The sequence below is a fragment of the Festucalex cinctus genome, chromosome 3 (assembly GCF_051991245.1).
Source record: "Festucalex cinctus isolate MCC-2025b chromosome 3, RoL_Fcin_1.0, whole genome shotgun sequence".
NCBI lineage: Eukaryota > Metazoa > Chordata > Actinopteri > Syngnathiformes > Syngnathidae > Festucalex > Festucalex cinctus.
In genome coordinates this window covers 12,213,753-12,232,545 of record NC_135413.1, presented here as the reverse complement: position 1 = coordinate 12,232,545, position 18,793 = coordinate 12,213,753, and the positions used below count along the sequence as shown (strand labels likewise).

The 18,793-nt window shown below is 45.7% G+C and overlaps 2 protein-coding genes across 3 annotated transcripts in view; both read left to right on the top strand.

The window, feature by feature from the left end:
* Nucleotides 1–18,793, top strand: part of LOC144015661 (cGMP-inhibited 3',5'-cyclic phosphodiesterase 3A-like) — a 95,450-nt gene that overhangs the window by 73,741 nt on the left and 2,916 nt on the right. Inside the window, exons 5-11 of the mRNA XM_077515850.1 lie at nucleotides 11,365–11,438; nucleotides 14,638–14,789; nucleotides 14,903–15,040; nucleotides 16,404–16,515; nucleotides 16,693–16,806; nucleotides 17,474–17,673; nucleotides 18,549–18,752. Coding sequence (XP_077371976.1) covers nucleotides 11,365–11,438; nucleotides 14,638–14,789; nucleotides 14,903–15,040; nucleotides 16,404–16,515; nucleotides 16,693–16,806; nucleotides 17,474–17,673; nucleotides 18,549–18,752 — 994 coding nt within the window. The remainder of the gene's footprint in view (nucleotides 1–11,364; nucleotides 11,439–14,637; nucleotides 14,790–14,902; nucleotides 15,041–16,403; nucleotides 16,516–16,692; nucleotides 16,807–17,473; nucleotides 17,674–18,548; nucleotides 18,753–18,793) is intronic.
* Nucleotides 673–6,123, top strand: LOC144015660 (uncharacterized). 2 transcript variants are annotated; one of them, XM_077515848.1, is made up of 2 exons: nucleotides 673–810; nucleotides 918–6,123. In XM_077515848.1, exon 2 carries the CDS (start codon nucleotides 984–986, stop codon nucleotides 5,781–5,783), a length of 4,800 nt encoding a protein of 1,599 aa, XP_077371974.1. In that variant the 5' UTR covers nucleotides 673–810; nucleotides 918–983; the 3' UTR covers nucleotides 5,784–6,123. The 2 variants fall into 2 exon arrangements, with proteins under 2 accessions (XP_077371974.1, XP_077371975.1); XM_077515849.1 differs by having other exon boundaries at nucleotides 893–6,123.

The following is an 18,793-nucleotide window of genomic DNA, read 5'->3' as shown; positions in this document are numbered from 1 at the left end:
TTGTGATCAGTGCAGAAACTGCATTCTTTACAACGTGTTTGTGGTGACTACGCTATTATGATTGGATGGATTCAGGACAGTTGAGTGTGTTTTGAATCAGTTTCCAAGTGCCGCAAAGTCAATATTCATTTCCAAAGATCCCAGCTGTGTGTGCGTGTGCGTGTGCGTGTGTGTGTGTGTGTGTGTGCGCGTGCTTAAATATGATCTACAGGGCACACTGTAGTGCTTACAATATTTTTATTACAATGTGCAAGCAATACTCCAGCAGCCATAGGTCACTCCGGAACGTTTATGTCTTGCAGTTGGTTCAATCCTTTGTGAACTTTACTTCTGATGGTTTCCTTGAGTGAGAAATTGTGTTGGTTGCCTCCACCATCATCATCGTGTCATTTCAGACAATAGTTTACAATTCCCAAATATTTGCTCAAGAAAAATCTTTTACTATTCAATCTATGAAAATATGTTTACAGTTGAACCTCTGAAGTTAAATGCCACAGGTCATAAAATTCCAAAATCTGACCCATTTTTTTGGAGTTCAAACCGCTGTCGTGCATGATATCACACTTGGTCAGCAAGCAAAGGGTTACTGCTAAGTGTTTGCTTTTTCTTTGGATTTGAGTGACTTTTTGTTTTTAGATTGGCTATCTTTCTTGGTAATATTGTAGAGGTTTCCTCCGGCCACTAGGGGTCACTGGGGTACTGAGTTTGTTGTGTTGCCTCGCGGCAGCAGTTCTCCATTTTGGTGTGCTGCCGACAGGACACGTTGTTACAGTGCTGCCGACTTCATGTTGAGCTGCTGACGTTGTTCATGTGAGTCTAATTAATGTTTAATGTGTGATTATCAGTTAGGTGGTGATTCTTAATGTTATCCACCTGTTTTATGTAAGCATAGCCATTATATGTTTGTGCCTCTGCAGGGCTCCTTCATCGCTGTCAATAAATGATATTTGACATTGAGGAGTGTGTTTCTTCATGAAGGAGCCATGGTCATCGTTGAATGCTGCGTCCCTAGCTGCGCTTTCAGCACTGCCGATGTGTCTGAGGCCCTCGCCATTGCTCTGTTGGCGAACCATGGCTTTGTGCATCAGAACCCACCTGCCCAGGCGACAGCTCAGGTGCCTACTTTCCAAGGCCCGAAACTTGCCCGACCCACAGTAGACATTGGTGTATCCATAGAGGAATGGAACGTGTTCACTCGTCGCTGGGAAGTCTTCCGCGCTGGCTCGGGCATAGGAGATGCACAGGCCCCTTTCCAACTGTTTCAGTGTGCCGGGCCCAACTTAGGTGACAGCCTATTGAAAGCCGATCCCGATGCTGCTTCCAGGCCTTTGCCAGATCTCATCGCTGCCATGCGCTCACTTGCTGTCATCCCGGTGGCTACTTGTGTGCTACGTACCGAGCTGCTTCAGTTGCACCAGGAACGTGATGAAACGTTCCGAGCCTTTGCTGCCAGAGTGAGGGGGAAAGCGGAGACATGCGCCTACGCTACAGTGTGTGAGTGTGGGAGGGATGTGGACTTTACTGACCACATCATCCGCGATGTTTTGATCAATGGCATCTATGACTCGGACATACGCCGTGCCACTCTGGGCATATCTGATGTCCTGCGTAAGCCGGTGAATGATGTGATTGCACTAGTCGAAAGCAGAGAAATGGCTCGTGATGCTTCCCCGTCTCCCACCCTCTCAGCAATGTCGTCATTTCGCAGCCAGAAGAGAGATCCACGTATGGATGCTGCCCCGCCCCCAGCAGGCAGGACCAGGCAGGCGACGTGCCCTGACTGTAAAAGCCTATTTCGGGTTTTCACTGAAGGGCCTCGGGGGTGGAACACCAAGCCCCACCAGGTCTGCGTTGAGTGCTATCGGGCCCGACGACACAAAAAGCGGCAGCTGCCGCAGATGACTGAGAGTCATCAGGCCGCCATGGAATCTGAACCAATCTCTATGGTTTCGTCGATTCAGTCCAGAGCCGGACCCGCGCGATGTCGTAGGGCCCGACGCCGTGCTTCAACTACACACAGTGATGTCCACAAACCCGCACCTATCAGACTCGAGCACCACATCTTTACTAAAGGTGAATGGAGGCGCGCCAAGCTACGGGACCACCCCCGCGTGTCCGTCGCCATCTCGATCGACAGGCCAGTTGGACAGGGAGGCGGCGACGGGAGCCGGGGCCCGGTCAAACCAGTAAACGTATCCGCCATCGCTGACACTGGCGCGCAATCGGACCTTTGGTCTCTAGAGGGATTTCTCGCCTGTGGATTCTCTCGCGATGACTTGTACCCTGTCTGTCTCGGATTGTCTGCTGCCAATCGCTCCCCCATTAACATTGTAGGAGCATTCTTCGCCGAGCTCTCAACTGTCCCCGGTCGTGGTGATGTAGCGGTGACCTCCTGCCGCTGCATGATGTATGTGAGCAACTCCGTCCGTGCCATGTACCTCTCTTATGATACGCTGCTCAATCTCGGACTCTTACCTGTTGGCTTCCCGTCTGGCGACAACCTGGTAGGAACCAGTGGCGTTCAGGGTCCTGTCGCCCCTGATGCGACGGTCACGCTGCCGCCTTTCAATGCTATACGGTCCATTAATGGTGGCTGTAAAGGTCCATACGGTCCCCGTGACACGCACTGCTTCTGTCCCCAGCGTACAGCCCCTCCACCACGTCCTACGGAGCTGCCATTCCCTTGTACACCGGAAAATAATGGTCGGATGAAGGCCTGGCTCCTCAACAGATACGCCTCATCTACTTTCAACACCTGCCCTCACCGGCCTTTGCCATGTATGGATGGCCCACCCATCGAAATTCATGTGGATCCGGCGGCTACGCCTAAGGCTTGCCACACCGCCGCCACCATACCTCTGCACTGGCAGCAACAGGTCTACGATGACCTCCTGCGGGACGAAGCCCTTGGCGTCATTGAACGTGTTCCTTACGGCGATCCTGTAACTTGGTGCCATCGTATGGTCGTCACTCGGAAGCATGACGGCTCCCCCCGCAGGACGGTGGACCTCTCCCCTCTCAACAAGTTCTGCCAGCGCGAAACCTTCGCTACTGAATCCCCATTCCGCCTTGCGCGTCGCATCCCGAAAGGCACTTGGAAGTCCGTGACTGATGCCTGGAATGGCTACCATAGTGTGCCCCTTCGTGAGTCGGATCGTCACCTGACGACCTTTATCACGCCCTTTGGCCGCTGGCGTTACACTAGGGCGCCTCAAGGCTTTCTGTCATCGGGGGATGGATACAACCGTCGTTTTGATGCTGTCCTCTCTGACTTCGAGCGCAAGGAGCGCTGTGTGGACGACACTGTCCACTACGACACTGACCTTGAACAGCACTGGTGGAGGACCATTGACTTTCTCGCACGTGTCGGTCGGTCAGGGATTGTGTTGAATGCTGACAAGTTCCAATTTGCGGAAAAATGTGTTGATTTTGCTGGGTTCAGAGTCTCTGACGCCTCCATCGAACCACTCCCCAAGTACTTGGATGCAATTAGGGACTTTCCCTCCCCAGTGTCTACGACTGACATCAGAAGTTGGTTTGGCCTTGTCAATCAGGTGGCCAACTATGCGCAGTTGCGTGACACGATGGCGCCATTCAAGCAGTTCCTCAGCCCCCGCTGCAAGTTCTCCTGGTCTTCTGAATTGGAGGAAGCGTTCCAGGCGTCCAAGCTATCCATTATTGGAGCCATCCGCGAGGGCGTGGAGATCTACGACATGCGGAAACGTACCTGCCTCCGCCCAGACTGGTCCAGGTGTGGTATTGGTTACTTCCTGCTCCAACAGCATTGCGATTGCGCCTCTGGTGTACCTGATTGTTGCTCGGGGGGTTGGAAGATCACCCTGGCTGGCTCTCGTTTCCTGTCTTCGGCGGAGCAGCGCTATGCTGCCATCGAAGGTGAGGCCCTTGCTGTGGCCTGGGGCCTTGAGCAAACGAAGTATTTCACACAGGGTTGTGACAACCTTGTTGTGGTTACCGACCATAAGCCCCTGGTTAAGATCTTTGGCGATCGCACGCTGGATGAAATTACTAACTCTCGCCTATTCAGACTTAAACAACGCACCCTCCCATGGCGCTTTGACATTGTGCACCTACCTGGCAAGAGTAACCACGCCGCTGATGCTGCCTCGAGGCATCCATCTCTCTCTGGACCGGTGGATGAGCCACCGGTGAAGTTGTGTAGTGTGCCTGATGTGGTGGAGTCAGCACTAATGGCCTCCATCCGTGTGGATGCGCAGGATCTCGGTGCCATATCGTGGTCCCTCCTCGCACAGGAAACTGCGGCCGATGCGTGCTTCGCCCGGGTCCTGCACCTCATCGAGAATGAGGGTAGGATTGATGCGAGCGACCCCGCCCTGGCGGGCCTGTCCCCGGTCTGTGAATCGATCTACGCGCAGGATGGTGTCCTGCTGTATCACGACCGCGTCGTTGTCCCTCCATCCCTTCGTGGTAGGGTCCTTCAGTATCTCCACGCTGCTCACCAGGGCGTTTCTGCGATGGAGCAGCGTGCTCGTGCTATAGTCTACTGGCCTGGGATGGCCAAGGAGATACATGCCACCAGGTACGGCTGTGCTGACTGCAACCGCAACGCCCCTTCGCAGGCAGCCACACCGCCTCTGCCGTCGTCGCCTCCGTCCACCCCGTTCGAGGCTGTGTTCGCCGACTTCTTTGACTATGGCGGGCGCCACTACTTGGTCGTTGGGGATCGGCTCTCGGGCTGGGTGGAGGTTCTGAGCTCTACGGCGGGCACGGATCTGGGTGGCTCGGCTGGTCTGGTTCGGCACCTCCGTTCTTTCTTCGCTACCTTTGGGGTGCCTGAGGAGCTTTCGAGCGATGGTGGTCCTGAGTTCATGTCGAGCCACACTGAGAACTTCTTCCGCTTATGGTGCATCAGGCATCGTGTGTCCTCGGTCGGTTTCCCGCAGTCGAATGGGAGAGCTGAGGTCGCTGTGAAGACTGCTAAGCGCCTCCTTGTTTCTAATACCGGCCCTACTGGCACCCTCGACAATGACCGCTTTCTGCGTGCCATGTTGCAGTTGCGTAACACCCCTGATCCTGACTGCAACCTCTCCCCGGCTCAGATTATCTTTGGTCGCCCCCTTAGGGACTCACTCTCTTTCATCAACAGGCTGGAGAAGTTCTCTAGCCCGCACATCCGTCCTCTATGGCGCCAGGCTTGGGCGGCCAAGGAGGACGCTCTCCGTACCCGCTTGTCCCGTACTACTGAATCGCTGAGGGCTCATTCGAGGCCTCTCCGCCCGCTGGCGCTCGGCGAGACAGTGTTCATCCAGAATCAGATGGGTCCGAGCCCTCATAAGTGGGACAGGTCTGGTGTGGTGGTGGAGTCGCTGGGCCACGATCAGTACCGTGTCAAGGTCGACGGGTCAGGGCGCCTGACTTTGCGCAACCGTCGCTTCCTCCGCGCCTTCACGCCGGCTGCCCCCTGCATTGGGCAGCCTCCGTCGGGTTCGTTGCCACTGCCCCTTGCCCAGGTGCTGGTTCCCCCGTCGGTGCTTACGGGCCCTGTGGTGTCCCGGGTGAATCCTCGCCTGCCGAACGATGTGCCCCGCGACTCGGCATCGGATGTGGACGTGCCTGCGCCGGGTGATGGACCTCCCGTGGGGCTCGTGGCCCGTGGGGTTCCTGTCGCTGTTGATGCGGCTCCGGCTGCCACGACCCCGCCTTCGCGGTCGCCACCTTTGTTGCCCCCTACCCCTCATCCATGTCGTGTGAGGAGGCCGCCCAGGCGATATGAGCCTGAGAGTGGCCGTTGGATTCGTGGCTGAGTCCGTCTACCTATATATCGATAGGCTTCCGGACTGGGGGGGATGTAGAGGTTTCCTCCGGCCACTAGGGGTCACTGGGGTACTGAGTTTGTTGTGTTGCCTCGCGGCAGCAGTTCTCCATTTTGGTGTGCTGCCGACAGGACACGTTGTTACAGTGCTGCCGACTTCATGTTGAGCTGCTGACGTTGTTCATGTGAGTCTAATTAATGTTTAATGTGTGATTATCAGTTAGGTGGTGATTCTTAATGTTATCCACCTGTTTTATGTAAGCATAGCCATTATATGTTTGTGCCTCTGCAGGGCTCCTTCATCGCTGTCAATAAATGATATTTGACATTGAGGAGTGTGTTTCTTCAAATATGACCTGGGATGTCAGCATATCTCACTTAAAGACTTCCATTCAGAGCATCCAAGAATGTAGTCTTTTTTTTTTTTCTTTTTTTTTGCTTTCACGTTGGCTTTTAATGCAATTTAATTTAAAGCAAGGAGCAGCTCCAGCAAGTGTTGTCAAAGTTGAAGACAAGTGTTTAGTTTGTTTTCTATTTTATAGTGACTGTCCAGGGCCTATCCCACCTGAGTCACCATTGATTAGCTCCAGCTCACTCACGAAAATGAATGGATATACAAATAGTGAATAACCTCTTTATACACAGTTTGCATTCTTATACTTGTTGCGTGCAAGAGGTCCTCAGTTTTATTATGGAGTTCCATTTCTACGAAATGAACGTCACCTGATTTTGTCTAACATAATGCTACCACAGATGCCAAGTAATAACTACAATAAATATTTGTACATGCTTTACTCCTGTGGTTGTCTTGCACACAGGAAGTGACATGATGTAATTAGTAATCTTGAAAATGCCATAACCCAGACCAAACCAGTATGTTTTTATTTGTGTATGCTTAAAATAGGAAAAATATTACTTTATACGGCGGCACGGTAGTCGAGTGGTTAGCACGTCCGCTTCCCAGTTCTGAGGTCTCCGGTTCGAGTCCAGGCTCGGACCTTCCTGGGTGGAGTTTGCATGTTCTCCCCGTGCCCGCGTGGGTCTTCTCCGGGTACTCCGGTTTCCTCCCACATTCCAAAGACATGCATGGCAGGTTAATTGGGTGCTCTGAATTGTCCCTAGGTGTGCGTGTGAGTGTGGATGGTTGTTCGTCTCTGTGTGCCCTGCGATTGGCTGGCAACCAGTCCAGGGTGTCCCCCGCCTACTGCCCAGAGCCAGCTGAGATAGGCGCCAGCAGCCCCCGCGACCCTTGTGAGGAATAAGCGGTCAAGAAAATGGATGGATGGATGGATTACTTTATACTATGACCCTGTAACAGATTGATGTATTTCTATTATTTTTGGTGGGAAGTGGGAATCCGAACAAATCACAGTTCCGCCCGTGTCCTAGAACAACTTTTTCAGGTTCCACTGTCAATGCACTCAGCTGACATCTACTGTCACATCTGTAGTAGTCTGCCTAAAGCAGGGTGCATCCATGACCCCACGCTTGAACAGGAAATATATTGTGTGTATGCCTCCTACTTTGGCCAACACACCACACCATACAAACAACAATTCTGATATTAATGTTAGACATTAATAGTTATTTTTGTAGCACATTATTTCCACAATATAAAAAGAAAATGCCAACTTCACATTTCGAAAAGACTACTGGGGGCAGTGAATTTCCACATGAACATAAATTTAGCCCGTTAAGTGATTCTCCCTGTTGGCCACAACCTGATTGAAATAAATATGACAAGCGCACATGGATCAAAGGAGTTCTTTTTATAGTCTATCTTGGGAAAAAGTATTGTCACGCTTGAGACTTATGTCCCGGTTGCAGAGTCGTCAGTTATGGAAAGCGGAGTCACATTCATTTGAAACCATTCTGTCTTTTCCTGTGTTGTAAAGGAAGCACCTTTTCAATCTCTTTTTGACCTGGCAACATTTTACACAAAAGGTGTTACAAAGGTTTACTTTCCTTGGTGATAAGTAAGGATTTGCACAATTGTAAAGATTAAACAGTTGAATGATTTCGATTTATCGACCCTGAATGTCGTCCGAGCGGATCAGGGAAGAAATGTCACTCCTACAACACCTTGCACCACAAGATAATCTTTGAGAGACCTCTGATATGTGTAGTGATTTTGGTCATCTTAAGACATGCGGGTGTTAAGTCTGTCAGCAGCCTGTTTGGGGTGTGTATTTACACACTGACAATGTGCATTACATGAGCACATTCTGTAAATGTAAGCACACTGAGCAGCTCTTGTACACAGGGGCCTACTTTTACTGCTCTTTGGGCTCTGCTCAGCTCAACTAGCTCCAGCTATGACCACTTAAGGTGGTGTGAGTATAAACAAACAGCAGGGCCTCTCCCCTGTCACCAGAACCCCACAATTATTACACACATTGGATACACCGTCACAAGCACATTTGCGGAAAATAAACACAAAATTGAAGTGTACCGAGGTGGCTCTGGGTTTACTTTACTGCCTGAAAGCACTATCATCTTATTTAGGCAGCTGTAAATGTAATTTAAACTTGGAGTGTACAAGTAGTTAGCATCGAAATGTATCCCCCCCCCCCCCCCCCCCCCGTCAATTCCATAATGTTAATGAGATGAGTGCCTTGAGGTAACCTGTACCATTGAGGCTTGATGTGCAGTAATTATAACAATAATTTATTGAGTCATTGAGAACACATTGTGAGAAAAAAAATAAACACATGGCTTCAATTTCCTTCTTTCTGCTTCATCATATCATTACAATCTTAATTAGACATTAGCCCTGTTTTCCTTACCTCCTCAAAATCCCTATTATGTCATCTTACACACACCCACTATATAGAATTTGAATGAGGAATAACAGCCTCAATACTGCAATACCTGTTTTTATTATAAGGTGAATAGAAATACCTAAGTAAATAAAATACCTTCCATATTGCTCAGCTGCTTGCAGCCGCTGTGCTGTTATCTTCTTCACGTCATCTGGCTCAAAGAGAGAGTGGATTACTGGAAGCAGAAGTAATGGCAACGGTGTTTATTGTGGCTTGGCTGTTGTCTGATTGGGCCTCAGACCAAAGCTAGTTTGTCAGTGTGTTGTGATTGGTTAGACATAACATCTGCAACAGAGTGAGGAGAGGGAGCAAAGGCCAGCTGAAATGCTCCAAAAAAATTCAACAACATGGAATGAAAATCATTCTTTAAAAAGGTATTTTCTACTTTATGGGTTCTGTTTTCATAGAAAGCGCATCTGTGATGGGGCATAAATGTCGGCTGATCCTGATTGCATGTTTTTGCCAATTTGGCAGACTGGCTGGCAACCTGACAATTTGGTGGCAGAAAGTCCATTCAAACTTATGTGTGTTCAGACTATGTCTAAATGCTGGCACAGTGTAGACAGCTGGTTTAATATGACATATTTTGTTTCTCAATAGGTGAACAGCGGGCATTAAACCCGCTGATTGATTGCAGAAATAAAGGAATTTAATGTATTCATTCATTCATTCTCCGAACTGCTTATCCTCACTAGGGTTGCAGGTGTGCTGGAGCTTATGCGAGCTAGTTTTGGTCGAGAGGCAGGGTACACCTTGAATTGACAACCATTCACACCTGCCGACAGTCATTCTCAACTTCAGTAGAACAGTATTTGCGTGCCATCTTTAGATTTAATTTCACTGTTTGCCTTACAACCACAAGCATATCTGTCTTTTTGTTGCCTTGTTATTTTTCTAGTTTTCTGTGGCTACTACTGGCTTCCTCTCACATTCCAAAAGCATGCATGTTAAACGAGATTCAAACGCAGAATCTCTGCTTGTGAGGTCCTAACCACAGTACATATTGCCAAACATGTCCATCAATCCACTCATCCACTCATCCATCCATCCATCCATCCATCCATCCATCCATCCATCCATCCATCCATCCATCCATCCATCCATTTTCTAAACAGTTTGTCCATAGACAGCCCCTGGGTAAGCTGGAGCGTATCGCAGCTGACCTAAACTGGTTGCCACTCTAAAACACAAGGAATAACTACGTAGAGAAAAACAACTATTCACCATCGAATTCACGACAATACACAATTTTGAGACTTAAATGAACCAAACATGCATGTTTTTGGAATATTGGAAGGAGGAAGGCCAATACAAGAAGGGAACTTGCCAGCTCCACAGGTTATGCTTATGCTCAGACTGTCAGGCAGAAAATCTAGCGGCTGGCGATTAGGTCACATATGTGCATACATTTTCTGATAAAAATGTGCCCATTAAGTATCGTCCTCTCTGCCTTACTGCCGACGGATGCCTTATAGAGTAGTTATACATATTTTATATATCGTAGCAACTTTGTCCTATACTCTTTTTACTTCATGCTATACAAGCGTAATTTTTGTATGAATTGATTGCCAAAGTTCAGTTTTGGGGGGATGTTACACTAAGTACAATATGTGACACAACAAATCTAATGACAAGGCTGAGTTGCACTCTTGTGTATTTGCAGGCGCCTGTGCAGATTCAGGATGTTCTTTTGATAAAAGCAAAGTCACCTGATACCTGACCGCATGTGTACACGTCCACCGTTCTTATTTTCATTCTGCACTGAGGGCTCAATGTCAGTTGCTGAGCTTATTCTGCTGCATTAGCAGAATAGGAAGCATGGCTGCCAGTTTTTCAACTTTCATTAAAAGTCAAACCTTTTATGTCAAACACTCCTGCCTAGCGCAGACCCCTCTGACAATAATGCACTAGCTGTTCGCCCGCCAAACTATCAACCTATTTTATATTCCACACCTGCTAGACATTACATGCAGCGGTCCGACCTGGTCGCGCAGACACAACAGAAGTCTTTGTTAGGCCCTCGGAATTGTTGGTCTAGGCTGGGCACGGCGCAGCTCACCAAACAGTTTATCAGAGGGAGATAGGGAACCATACTGCATGCCTTTGTGCTCCTGGTGACACCATGCTCGAAAGACTGGCAATTTCTCTAACACTTGAGAAAGGTATTTTTAATTGGAAACACCTCCAGTCTTATAATAGCTACAATGGGGAAACACTTGAGAGCTGATTGAGAGGCTCCCTGTAGTGATTTACTGTATTGAGAATGGACTTGTAATTCTTAGTGTTATTCCGAGCAGCACCAAGATCAGAGAACGCTGCCTGTCGTTTGGAATTTATTTGTGTGGTCATCCATTACATCCACTAATCTTTTTTTCTGTTGAAACATCTGCACAAACTGTGTTTGTTCAAGCATTGACAGGAAAAAAAATACATAAAGGGGATCCCTTATTAACTTTTTCCTGTCAACGTCTTCCAAGTGTTTTGACATCCAAGACAGATATATTGAATGGAATCTGTCCCAATTCTTCAGCTCAGCTGCTGTCACCAAAGGCTTGTACACTTTCTTTTCGACAAGCAAACACGTGTTCTATTCTCGGTCTGTCCCCCCCAGTGCATTTCAGCTGAATGGGCTCAGTTTGGGTTGGATTTTAATTGGTTCCTCCAAGCACTGTGTCGACGATATTTATATATTTTTCAATATGACAAAAAAAAAAAAAAACTAGTTCAACATCCGATCCCTCTTGTCTGCAGTTGTGGAAGACCATACATCAGACTGAGCCACGGAGAGGGCTCCATAGACAAGGGAGACAGGATACCACGCTCAGGTACGCTCTACAAGGGTTACACTTTTACTTCAAATTTGCTTGTAACAGTGCTTGAGATCTCAGCATGGGGTAACCTGTTATCTGTTTCTTCATTATCAATGAAATTACAAATAAATAAATAAATAAATAAATAAAGAAAGAAAGAAATAATAATCATAATAATAATAATAATAATTAAAGGCGTACTAGGCTCATTGAGACATTTTCAGCAGTAAAAAGTTAATATTTTGTCCAGAATGAATGCGATAACTTCATAATTTTTCAGGAACAATTTATACCTTTAAAAACGAATGTTTCCACTTGCTGTTGATTGAAGATGACATCAACTGTGCTGAGGAAGTAGGTAACGACTAATCATGGCTCAGTTTTCTGACCAAACCCAGAAAACAGGTGAGCCATGATTGGTCGTTACCTACTTCCTCAGCACAGGTGATGTCATCTTCAATCAACAGCAAGTGGAAAAAAATAGCTTTTAAAAGGTATTAATTGTACAAAAAAAACAATGAAGTTATCTAATTCATTCTGGACAAAATCTGAAGTTTTTACTGCTGAAAATTGCTGATTGAGTCAAGTATCCCTTTAAGACCCTATAGATAATTCAGACTGAGAACAATGTAGTACTAATACTTATATACAGTTATATATACAGTTTTTCACCATTTTAGTTTTCCTTATTTTGGGGGGGGGGGGCATGGCTAAAATGGCGTCCGTGAGCCACACCACCAATATATAAGAACAAAGTGCAGTTGTTTGCATCATAATTACTTGGCACATTTCTTCCACTAAGTGTGCAGCTAGCTAGTTAGCTATGAGTCTGTCATGGATACCACAATTTACAGAAAAACTCTTGTGTTATTTAACTTTACACATGTTAAATATTTTTGTGTTATTCAGGCTGCTGTAGCTAATATGTTGTGATGCAAAGCATTGTCAGTATAAATTATCAGGTTGTCCTAAAAAATCTGGTGTGAGTCACAGCCTGATTGACGTGTGCCGCCCGCTGGCTCAGAGGAGCCTTTTAGCTTGCAAGCTAGCTGGTGGCTAATGCCTCTCGTTGGGGCATGGAAGAGCTCAGTAATGACTTAATGGGATATAATCCAGTCACCAGAGGCTTTAAACAGATCTATTTTCACGATTAAAATTTACTGGGATTTGCAAGATGTGTGGTATTGGATTGACAGTTGAGCGTGGTCCCGTTCCAGCACATTCAGCAGACATGCCCATTGTCGAAAGGGGAGAGAACGGCTGGCTTTCTCACGATTTCGAAGCCTAAATTTACTTAACAATTATTAAGGGTTGTTATCAAATTTACAATACATATTTTCACTTTACAGGTTAATGTCATTTAAAGCACAAGTTAATTTTTTAAAGGTGGAACAGAGGTGTGCGTAGGGTTCACTAAAGATGCTCAAATTGCTCCAGCAGAAGACAATACGGACACAGTTTGTCATCTTGTTTCTCATCTTCACCTTTGCTTCCCTCTCCCAGTAGGATCACAAAGTGAGGGCAAACGGAAATGTCTACGGAAACCTAAAAAGCGTGGTGGAAGCAGAGTGCGCAGATTATACAGGATTTGACAACGCACTGATAAATAAAAATGTCTCCTTAAGGTTAAATTCACAACTATACAAAATAACCATGAAATGATAATTCTAATTAAAAGATATAATTACAATGAAAAATAATAAATAAAGTACAGTTTTTAACTCCATTACACAGCTAACTCTGTTGTTTGGAACGGTAACAGTTGTACAAGATTTCTATTTGGAACCACTCATACAAAAAGTCGCAGGCAATAGTAATAAAAGAACTGTTTATTATAGATGTCCCGATCACACTTTTTTGGACCCGAGTCCGAGTCACCTCATTTGAAGATTGGCCGATTCCGAGTCCCTATACGATACCTCGGCTTTGTACGAAGGAGATTTTTATTTTATTTTATTTTTTTCAAGCAAAACTTCCCCAACACATTTTATATGGTGAGTGGTGGCGTGGTGGGCCAACTTCTTCACAACAAACAAAAGGCTGCATTTGAAGGGCAAGCAAGCAAAATGTTTAATCTTACCATATCCTTACTTTGGGTCTGGACTCGCGCCAGGGCTGCCGGCCCGTGTGGGATTGGTGACCTAGCAAAGGACATCCGACTCTCCGGATTTGTGCTAGACGAGGCTAGGCTAGGCGAGGTGAGGCGGGGTCCCTCTGACGCTACTGTAGAGTCCCGGCAGGTGCCTTGGCGGGATCCACGGGGAGGACCCAAAGCACCTCCAGAGTCGCCAGAGCCTGATGGCGGCGGGGCTGCTCGGCTGCCCGTCAGGGAAGTGCAGCGGGGAAGCATGCAATCGTAACACATCTTTATCCTTTCCAGCACATGAAATGCTCACTAGCTTACACACAAGTGCAAGTCGCACCATCTCCGCTTTCCACAATAAAGATAATAACTTATTATCAACTAATAGCTATTTCCTTGTTTGGCCCGCTTAATGGCATTTATTCAGCCAATATATAGCAAAGCCAAAGTCAAAGAGGCACGCTTAGCTGCATGGAAAATTATCTCTCACTCTGTGCCACCCCAAAACTATAACTTTATGAAAATAACCTCATACATTTATGCTGTCCTGATCGGGAGACAATGTCCGATTCCGATCGAGTCAGCAACCACGCGATCAGGCCCAATTTCCGATCACGTGACTGGATCATGGCATCCATCCATCCATTCATCCATCCATCCATCCATCCATCCATCCATCCATCCATCCATCCATTTTCTGAACCGCTTGCTTCTCACAAGGGTCGCGGGGGTGGGGGGGTGCAGGACCCTATCTCAGCTGGCTATGGGCAGTAGGTGGGGCACACCCTGAACTGGTTGCCAGCCAATCACAGAGGGGGCCCTTTTTGACACTTGCTGTCAACTGGAAATAGCATCACATTTTGCTGCTTTATTTATATTCCACAAACAATATTAATCAGAATACAGTGGGGTCTTAACAGAACATATATATTCTAAAAAAGATTTTTGACTTATAATTATTTTGATTAGCATTGTAGTGTTCTGTTCATGTTTTCTACCCCCCAAAAAATTAAGGAAGGTCCATGAAAAATTCTAAAATAAAAATCTAACCACCACTAAAGATACCGTATGAACACAGAAGGTTTCCTGTAGAACGCATCTGTGATGTGTTGGTCTTGCCTCTTCTAACAGCGGAGGATCAAGTGATTGTGACATCCGACTATGACAGCACCCACGAAGCCAACCACAGTGACAGCAGTGATGTAGCACACACAGAAGAGGACACAGAGGAAGGAAAAAACTCCTCCCAGAATGTCATTCTCCACCCGCTATTACCTCCTGAGGTAAGACTGAGAGCCATAACGGCGCCTTAAATGCACTTCAGGGACATCAGTCGACAACCTTGCGCTTCTGTAATGAACAAACTCTCCTATTCCATCATGTGTCATTTGTACAGGACAAACCTATTCTGGCCCCAGAGCCGCTACTAATGGATGATTTAGAGCCGATGATGAGTCAGCTAAACAATTGGAACTTTCCCATCTTCAGCTTGATGGAGAAGACTAACGGCAAATGCGGGCGGATCCTCAGTCAGGTGAGCAATTCAGAAAAGGGTTCACCAGAATCCGTCTCGTGTGTTACAGGTGTGCTGAAGACACCTATTGGCGTGTGCTTCAGCACTTTCAGTGAATGCTTGGATTGAGAAGGACCGTGTGTACTCACTGCGATCGATAGCAGTCATCCTGCTTCACTCAGTGCTCAAGCTGTGCATTTTTCAAGGCTTCCCATGATCAAGCATTTTATTATCTGTTCTCATTGCTGCTGGACATGTAAATTTCCCAGAGGGAGCCATCCCAAAGGGATCAATAAAGTCAAGTCTAAGTCTTAAGTCTAAACTGAAGCACACGCCAAAAGGTGGGCACTTCCATCAATCATCAATTCCAGTCAATGACGATGCTCACCCTGGGCAATTTATAGTCATCACTTCACCTAACGTGTGTTTTGGTAATGTGGGAGGAAGCCGCAGTATGGGAGAACATGCAAACTCAACACATGAAATCAGGAGCCAAAATTGGAACCCTGAGGCAGACATGCTAACCACAATTCAATTCACAATTGATCTCCTCAGTATAATCTGGGTTCCAAATGCTGTCAAATCTGAAATTTCTTTTTTGAATTTGGATCTTGAATTTAATCTGTAACTAATTTTTTTTTTTTTTTTAAAGGAGCAATTTGGTTGCTTTTCTTGTAAAATGGAGAACTGCTTTGCAAAACATTTAACTTTATAGATGATAATGATGATAATAATAATGATAATGATAATAATAATATGAAGTTTTTGTTGTTGTGATTAATTGAATTAGCCATCCATCCATTTTCTGAACTGCTTGTTCCTCGAAAGGGTCACGGGGGGTGCTGGAGCCTCGCCCAGCTGGCTATGGGCAGCAGGCAGGGTACACCCTTAACTGGCTGCCAGCCAATCACAGCAATTGAATTATGTTGATTGTTATTCACATAGAGTAAATATACTACAGCTGTTTTATGCTAGAAAGCATTGAAATTATATTAAAGTGCTTGAATTTGACTTTGGAAATGTTTTCCAAGCGATTTAATATGCAGCGTGCAACTTTTTTGCTGCAGTTTAGTGATGATGTGACATGAGCAGTTCAGTGGTGTAGTAGTTTGCGCGTCTACCTCACAGTTTGGATGCACTTGAATTGAACCTCTGCTCAGACTCTCCTGTATTGAATTTGTATAGAAGTTTTCTCCTACATTCCAAAATTGAGTGTGTTGTATGCTAATTTAAAAACCTACAAATGTCCATAGGTGTAATGGTTGATTGTGTCTGTGCAACTAGCCCAGGGTAACTGTGGTAGCTCACTCGTGACCCGATGAGGACAAGCAGCATTGGAATTGGATAAATGGTGGTGCCATTATGTTCTTTTTCTCCCCCTCAGGTTTCTTACAGGCTTTTTGAGGACACTGGTTTGTTTCAGACCTTCAAGATTCCGATCCAAGAATTTATGAACTACTTCCATGCCCTTGAGAATGGTTACAGAGACATACCATGTAAGCTTGTGCAAATCCATCCGTCTTATGTTACATTCAGGACTTTCACCAAGACCAAATCATCCACTACAGGAAGATTGCATTGTTTGTTAATTGGGTGACTTTATAATGAAGATAAGCAGCTCAACACTGCCCTCTGGTGGAGAAATATAAACTGACTGTTGTTCCCTGACTCAGATCACAATAGGGTGCACGCCACGGATGTGCTCCATGCAGTCTGGTACCTCACCACTCAAGCGGTTCCGGGTCTGCCCAGCCTCATTGCTGACCACAGCTCTGCTAGTGACTCAGGTGTGCCCATCTGTATGCAACGTACATGTTGTCTTTCAAAATACCAGTCTTCAGAGCTTGTTCTCATTTGAGTTGTGAGTGATCTGGAGTCCATTCCAGCTCAGGTCACGGTTATAATTGGGAGGATGCACTTTGAATTTCACATTAATCATGTTGTGATAAACTTGTTATTAGCTCAAGAAGTATTGTTTACTGTCTTGTAAATGTTTGTTTTGCAAATATATTTGTATTTTTCTCGAATTTGTTTCTACCCAGAGTGAAACTATAGGGCATCTCATTAATAGTTTTGAGGAAAAACCTCCAGGAGTATGTGTTCTTCCAACCTATTCAAAGTTTGCCTTATCTTATTGAGGCTTAGGGCACTTCCATTCACATAGCAAAATTATTTGAAGTCCTGAACAGCATGAAATTGCAGGCAGATTAGAATTTCCTCACAACCATATTTTCATACCCTAGTTTGTATGCCTTACTAAAGCCTTCCCTTTGATCCACTTGCGAGTGGATTTGAGAGTTCAAGAAACGTGGTTCTCTCTGTGTGCATGTGTACGCTTAAGTGTGTTATTTTTAAGAATACGTACCCTTGAAGCACAATGTGTGTGTGTGTTTGTGCAAACTGTGGCACCCTTTTCTGCACCTCACTCCCTTTGTCTGTTTCCCCCGTGGCCAGACTCCGACAGTGGAATAACTCACAGTCATATGGGCTTTCTGGTGTCAAAGACGTACACTGTGTCAGAGGACGGTTACGGCTGCTTGTCGGGCCTCATACCGGCTCTGGAGCTTATGGCTCTCTACGTGGCTGCTGCCATGCATGACTACGACCACCCCGGGCGTACCAACGCCTTCCTCGTGGCTACAAGCGCCCCACAGGTGAAGTTCAAAATGCACCAAAAAGGACTATGATAGCTTATTACTTACTGCTGTGAAAAGTGTAAAATTGCACTGCCCACATTTGCCCAAATTACTCCTTAATATGCTCTGTTATACTGATTTATATGAAGATAATAATCATGTTAATGATTAGAAAACATTTCAAAATACAATACAATACAGTACTTCTATAAATCTCTGCTAGTGTTTACATTTTCAAATGATCACTTCTATGACATTCCTAGAAAATCTCAATGTCCCATCACTGGTAAGCTACTTTTCATGCGGTCCTTGGCACCATGTTGGTGACCCCTATTGTATACCAAATTGTTTTCATTAGGGCATCTAGATGTACAAATGGGTGCGTATGGATGAAATGCACTTATCATTTTTCATACTAAATATCTTGAACTACTAATATTTTTTTTAAACTGGCAAAAATAAGCCCAAGTGTTTTTTTTGTTATTTCATAATCAGCTGTCATCATATGTGAAGAGCAAGTTGGCAATGCAATACAGCTAATTTTGGCTGACTTATTGTTGTAAAATAATTTGCTGTCCTTAAGTGTTAACAAAATTTACATGGAAACACAAAAATAAGACACTAAATTCTCCATAGGTGTGAATATGTTACTAGTTGTTTGTCTTTTGTGTCCTGGAAATGGCTTTTGCTTTTTATTTATTTATTTATTTATTTTTATAACTTCAGATGTTTGTATCAATTGTAATTATTAACACGGCATATGGATAATTTTGTCTACACACACAAACATTCAAACAAAGTACATTTGTCATAATTTCCCCTTCTTACCACAATATAAAGAAATCACTTGCTATGTTTTCAAGTGTTGTAAAATGTGTTTGGTCTCTGTGCAGGCGGTTCTCTACAATGACCGTTCGGTTCTGGAGAACCACCATGCTGCCTCGGCCTGGAACCTTTTGTTGTCCCGGCCAGAGTTCAACTTCCTCATCAACTTGGACCACACGGAGTTCAAGCGATTCCGTTTCCTGGTCATTGAGGCCATACTGGCCACAGATTTGAAGAAGCACTTTGATTTTCTTGCAGAGTTTAATGCAAAGGTATTTACGCTTTTGATGCTAACAATCAAAAAGCATTTTTG

What these genes read in the sequence shown, in the direction of transcription:
- LOC144015660 (XM_077515848.1), top strand. Translation starts at nt 984, where the DNA reads ATGGTCATCGTTGAATGCTGCGTCCCTAGCTGCGCTTTCAGCACTGCC.